General features: G+C 33.1%; 1 protein-coding gene across 1 annotated transcript in view; it reads left to right on the top strand.

Moving 5' to 3' along the window:
- Positions 1-6388, top strand: part of LOC106883551 (ribosome-binding protein 1) — a 43318-nt gene extending 36930 nt beyond the window's left edge. The window contains exon 21 of the mRNA XM_052973482.1: positions 5025-6388. Coding sequence (XP_052829442.1) covers positions 5025-5066 — 42 coding nt within the window. The 3' untranslated portion in view covers positions 5067-6388. The remainder of the gene's footprint in view (positions 1-5024) is intronic.
- Positions 6389-6696: the final 308 nt, after the last annotated feature.

The raw sequence follows: 6696 nt of genomic DNA, 5'->3' as shown, positions 1-6696 counted from the left end.
GCACCCATGCCAACGTCGTCTCCTTCATTGGACATGAAACTCAGCTTGCGTAAACTTATTGGAGCAAGCGAAATCGTGATGGCACCTGTGCCCAGCATCGCCTTACTGGCACTTGTGCCCGCGACATGTGTAAGGACTTTCGAAAGAGATCGTTGCCAGTGCCCCCGGACTGGCTCTTGTGCGGGTGGCACATAAGATGCACCATTTTGAGCGTGTCCGTTGTCAGTACTGACCGGCCTTCGTTCCGGTGGCATGTAAAGGCATCCACTGCACTCTCTGAGTGGTTGGCGTTGGGAGGGGCATCCAGCTGTAGAAACTCTGCCAATTGGAAATATGCTGAGCGTGAGAAGACCCGGCAAGCCAATTGAGACCTAAATCTAAAGCCTCAGCCACTCCACTTATGCGTACCTTCCTTCATTGGACACTAAACTTCACTTGCGAAGACCTTTTGAGGCAAGTGAAATCGAAATCAAGTTAAATTCGAAGACTGGCACCCATGCCAATGTCGTCTCCTTCATTGGACACGAAACTCAGCTTGCGAAGATTTATTGGGGCAAGCAAAACCTGAAGTTAGCATGAATGAAAGTACAAATAATACTGTGGATCCCAGCATTGGAAGGACGAAAGCAATCAGCATGCTGAATAATGCTAGCAGTAGACCACATAAAGGGTACAAAAAGTGTAATTGTAGCGACCCTCTAAGATGTTCGATTAGCGGAAATTGTTGCCAGGATAATGTTATTTATAAATGTAGCATTGAAACACAAAATGGCCAGAGCAAAGTATATATTGGTAGTTCGATAGACTTCAAGCAGAGGTACAGAAGCCACCTAATGGCTCACTGACTGCTGGAGGGTATAGAAAGCAAACAAGATAGGAAAAGCTAAAATTGAAGTTTAAATAAGATTTAGGATTTGAAGTGGTTATTGTGGTTCTTAAGGGTAAAAGACTATATGGTAGAAAACCTACAGCCTTTGTGTTCTTGGATCAGTTATGATAAAAATAAGAGGCATAACACAAGGGATTAGGTGATGATAAAATAGGGGAAAGTTTAGTTGCTATAAGAAATAGGTAAGATATATGGGGGTGGGGTGACATTTAAAACTTAGGAAAAGAGTAAGAGGAAGGGTTGGTTATTTGACTACCTACAAGAGCCTAGGTTATTCCTAACAAGACAAACTGTAAAAGAAGTAAGATGTATAACCTGCATTAAATTATCAAGGGCTACTATTTGTATTTTGTATGCTGCGGGGTTATAAGTACTATTATGAGGTAGTATATGTATTTCTAGTGTTATTTATATTTATAAGAAATAGGTAATTGATATGGGTGGGGATAACATTTAAAACTTAGGAAAAGGGTAAGAGGAGGGATTGGTTGTTTGACTACTTACAAGAGCCTCGGTTATTCCTAACAAGATGAACTATAAAGGAGCAAGAGGTATAACTTCTTTAAACTATCAGGGGCTACTAATTTTATGCTGTGGGTCTATAAGTACTATTAAGGAATAGTATAAGTATTTCTAGTGTTATTTATATTTATCAAAAGTAGACCTCCCTTTGTGCAGGCAAACTACACTTTACTCAACTCTCAAGTTCACTTATGGATTACGTGCTGTTAGAATATAAAAAATTTCATTAATGCAAAGGTAACATTTCCCATTTTTTTCATAATACAAAGGTGCAGTAGTGAGGATCTCCCAATTTAATGTGAAGCTAGTGTTACTGTCTTTGAGCTCCCAAATGTACCTACTTAAACCTGTCAAATTAAGTTTCTGTTTCTAAAAGAGTGTTGGTGTGTGGCTAGTCTTCATTTTATTTCATTTTGGGTTGCTCCACTATAACTCAATTTGCTAGACTATGTTTTGACTGTGCATTGATAAATAACATCCTTAATTCTACAGATGTTACTGAAGGCACAATTATTCCTGTTCCTACAGTCACATGGGTTATTCTGTGGGGGTGAATTGCTTCCTAGTGGGAGAGGCTTAGGTCTATTGAGGTTAAAGTGGTTATTTTGGTTCTAAGTGTATTCTGTACTAAGGTTGGGGTAGTGTTTATTGTTTTATATATATATATATATACATTTTATATGCAGACACACACACATTTAATGTGAGTGAAGCATTTGATAAGTTCCTCTTTGATGCAAGGGCTTATTTTAATGCATAAAGAAATTTTAATATATTGCTTGTTTGAAATAATTTGTGATAATGGAATATGAATATATAAAAATATTTTTTTTTTAACATTGTTTTACATGTAGATGACTATAAAACGCATAGTCTTTTGATTTGTAATGTTGTAGCTGCCAGATAAATTTCAGTGGTCCAGTTTCTTTAATATTTAACATTTAACCATCTCCGTGTTTTATATCTACCTTTTTATATTTCACTACACTACTAAGAACTGTTTTATAATTAATTTTTTAAGCTCTCATACAACATAAAATTTAAATCCTTTTATTTACTCTTGTGAACTGGGACCATCAATATTACCTGTAAATATAGTATATAGGACTTGTATTATACTTGCAGAGATATTGCTACTTGTTGATTATAGGTTTGTACAGATTTTAAGATGTACTGTAGTAGTACTTTGGTGTATCTAAAGTACTTTCTAATTCCAAGAAGTGTTGAGGTTGTAGTATATAGGACATTGTTGTTCCTGACTTGGATTTATAAGTTTCCTTCACATTGATTTTACAATGTCAAGAATATGCAACTCATGTTAAAGACTATTAGAAAATATGTAAAACTTAGAATTCATCAAATTATAAGAAGGGAGTAATTGAAGCAAACCCTGGTTTCAGGGTTGTGTAATACACAAATTTAATCATATGATGAATTTATAACATATGACTTTAATTGTTGTAGAACACATCTAAATAAAAGCGTTAGCTTGTGGCATTGTTTGGTGTTATTCAGTTTTTTGATCTCTTATAAAATCATTTACAGGAATTGATCATATGGAGGAAGTTTTATTGAATTGTTTCTGATGGTAAATGTTTTTATAATTTTAAAAAAGCAAAGTACATTGGACTAGAGAAATTCACATAAAATTGAGTTCTAATCTCTTTGCTAATTTGAATGACTACAGAAATGTCATTTTATCATTCATTTTACCAGTAGGATGAGTCAGTTGTACAACTTCTCACCAATTGCCTCATTCTTTTTTCATCTCTTTCATGAAATCCTGTATCCCAAGATCTTATATTTCTACTTTTTAAATTTTTTATTTTCATACTTTCACGAGCAGTGCTCATCACTTCTATATATGGCTTCACAATAGCCTTTGCTCAATATTACCAGTTTTCCTAAAACTAACACAGACTAGCTTTGTTGATATGCGATGTATATATATATATATCAAAAGTGCTGCTATGGAGATATGTTGATAAGTAGACTACATAAAATGGCATTCATAGAAGAAAGCAATCCAGTATTTGCTGAAGTTTAATAGTTATATAACATCACAAACTGAAATTTAATGAAGTTATAACATCTCAGAATTATTAACCAATAATAAAGAGTGAGTTGGACTAAATATTAACTGCAAATCTTATTGTAATTTTCAGTTAATCTTACTCAAAACTGATTTGGAAATGGCACAGAAACTGTCATATATGTACAGGGTGTTCAGGCTAAATTTGACAATTTTTTATGTCTCCTTTTTTCAGGAACAGCATGATGTATTGGTGAACAGTCAACAGTGTTGGAGAGCTAAAAATTAAAGTTATAATTGAGAAAAAGTTAGCTGACATAGAAAACTGGAAGTCACCCAAATATTGGAAAAGAATTTGATGATTCACACCAAGTATCAAAATGCCAACATCATGACTGCTTGCTCATTGCTCTGTGAAAACTGTAAACACTAGTTGTAAGACATGGTATGGACAGCTGCAATAGAAACTATGAAACCATAGCCAGCTGGAAGGGACACAGCAGGCATTTTAACTGCATTCACATGTCAGTTCATCACAACTTTGAACAGAGCCTTTAGCTCAATTCAGATAGCTGTGTGAAGCTACTGGAAACTGTGGTCAATCTCTGACTGGAGAGGGTTGCTGCTGGAATGCCATATGTGTGGTAGGAGGATTCAGCTCCTTGCTATATCTCCAGAAAGAGTCAGAAGTGGTTGCCAGAAAATTTCAATGACTTCACCAACCTCAATTTCTGGCCTCTTAATTCTCCTGATTGCAATCACATGGATTACTATATGTGGGGTATGGCTAAGGAAGACACCAGCCACTCTGCTTGCAACATAAAGGCCAAGGTGGTGCCAAGATCAAAAAGGTGTTCAAAGATCTTCCAAGGGACACAGTGAGAACACATGTGCCTGGTTACAAAGCCATCTTAAGGCCATGGGGGAAGTTGAAAGCAACAACTTTGAGTAAACTGTTTTCACCCCAGATATTTTTTGATTTTTTAAAAATACTCTTATTTTTGGATGGTATATAATTTTCTTTTTATGCAAACTGTCAAATTTAGCCCAAACACCCTTCATGAATGTCTGCTTACCAATGTAAAATTAGTGTTGTGTCAAAACATAAGTTAGTGATTTGATAAAATAAGTTCCAAACTAGCATAAATCTGGTTCTTATTGGTACCAGACTTATAAGTACTATTATAGATATGAGCAATAAAGACCCTTGAAGGTAGTGCCCCAGAATGGCCATAGTCAAATGACAAACTAATGAAAGTGAGAATATTCAGCAAGTTTTGAGAAGCAAAATATTGAAATTTGATAAGTCTTGTCTAAGAATGTTGGTTATCATAGTCGGAATAAAAAATCCATCACGTGTTGTAATATAGATTAGTTAATGTCAAAACAGCTGCTTATGGAAAATGGTAAAAATAATTTGGACTTTTCTTTATGCAAATTGTATTTTGAGTAGAATTGCTAGGATAATAACATGCTCTATTTCAGATTAGGAAAGCAATAATGCCAACTACATTCCTATAATTCCTTACATTTTGTAAACAATTTATTAAATCTCAGAACTTTTTTTTTTCACTCTTACAGACATCAGGGATTGCTAATAGTGATGTAGGAACTTCAGTTTAAGAGGACCAAAATCTAAAGATATCTTCATCAATTGGAAGGCCATACACAAGAATCTAAAACTACACATCATGTATTCTAATTGATCTTTTTTTTCATTTCTTTTCAATTTTGTTATGACTACATTTAATTTTTTAATATGTCAATTTATTGCTAACATGACCAGTTTACTTTTGACTTTAATATCATATTTAATAGTAGGTGGCGAGCTGGCAGAACCATTAGCACACTGGGCAAAATGCTTAGTGATATCTCGTCTGTTTTTACGTTCTGAGTTCAAATTCCGCCAAGGTTGACTTTGCCTTTCATCCTTTCGGGGTTGATAAAATAAGTACCAGTTGAGCACTGGGGTTGATATAATCAACTTACCCATCTGCCCAGACATTGTTGGCCTTGTGCCAAAATTTGAAACCAATATTATATTTAGTAGTAGTTGAATACTTTATATCGCTTGATAGATTTTTTTTTTTTTTATATAGCTAACAACTGTATTTAAGGAATCTTGTGCCTTTTATAGAAGTTGAACTTTTAAAATATTTTTTAAGTAATGTACTTATAAAAGTTCAAATTCTTTATTTAATTTAGTATGTGAGGAAATTTGTTAATTTAAGTTGTAATTTTGTGGATAAAAGGAAATAGACACTTTTGCTGAATTAAGCTGAAGTTTGAAACATTTTCATAGATAATTATGATTGAAATTTTTCCTTTGAATTGTTTTAAATTTACTTTTAGCAACTCAAACATTCCACTTTAATTTCATTGATAAAAAGTCAAAATTGATTATTAGTATTTGTTGTTTAACCCTCACATACTGTAGCAATTTGAAAATAATGATGGGTAAGGAGTTATGATTTAATTAATTGAATATTATAATTTGTAATAAGATTTCCTGTAAACATTTCCTTATATCACAATGTTAAGATTCAAATGTAACTTGTTTCTTCAATTCATTTCTTTAACACCTTATAGATTTTGTTATGTAAAATCGATATAAACTTCAAATTCAGTTAAAAGAAATTTTATAATACAAACTTTTTTTAAAGACAAATGATTAATTCTTGAAAAGAAATATATTTGGCTACTCAAAATATTTTTACAATATAAGGCTACATTATAAATTCTAATTGACCAAAATTACAACTTTGTTGAACTTGAAAAGTTTATTTTTCTTTATGATTTTAAAATAGCATGAAATATAACTGACATTAATTCTATTTTCATGACAGTTTTTGAAACCTCAGCATGTAAAAATGTACAATTGAATTTACTTGATCAAACTATTGAATAATGATAAAATATGAAGAAAATAAAGATTACAGATATTTGCTTTGTCTTCATTTATTTATTAGGAAAAAGATTTACTATTTACTTTACTGTTTTAGAATTATGGTGTGTGTGTGTTAGTAAAAAAACAAATCTTAAAGAAGCAGCACCCTCTAAGATGTAGAGAAGTATATATTAAAAATGGGCAAGGCCAGTTTGTGAGATTATCTTAGGTTTCCTGTCCATAAAGGGTTTAGCTTTATGGCGTATTTTCAGATCCCAAAATCCTGTTGGCCCAAGACCTCCTAAAAATATGGAGGAGGAAATGCCTCACTATTCAAAGGTAACAATTGGGGATTATCTTCCTGAT

The sequence above is a fragment of the Octopus bimaculoides genome, chromosome 16 (genome assembly GCF_001194135.2).
Source record: "Octopus bimaculoides isolate UCB-OBI-ISO-001 chromosome 16, ASM119413v2, whole genome shotgun sequence".
Lineage (NCBI taxonomy): Eukaryota > Metazoa > Mollusca > Cephalopoda > Octopoda > Octopodidae > Octopus > Octopus bimaculoides.
Note: the sequence above shows the minus strand (reverse complement) of the source record. Positions and strands in the feature narration are given on the sequence as shown.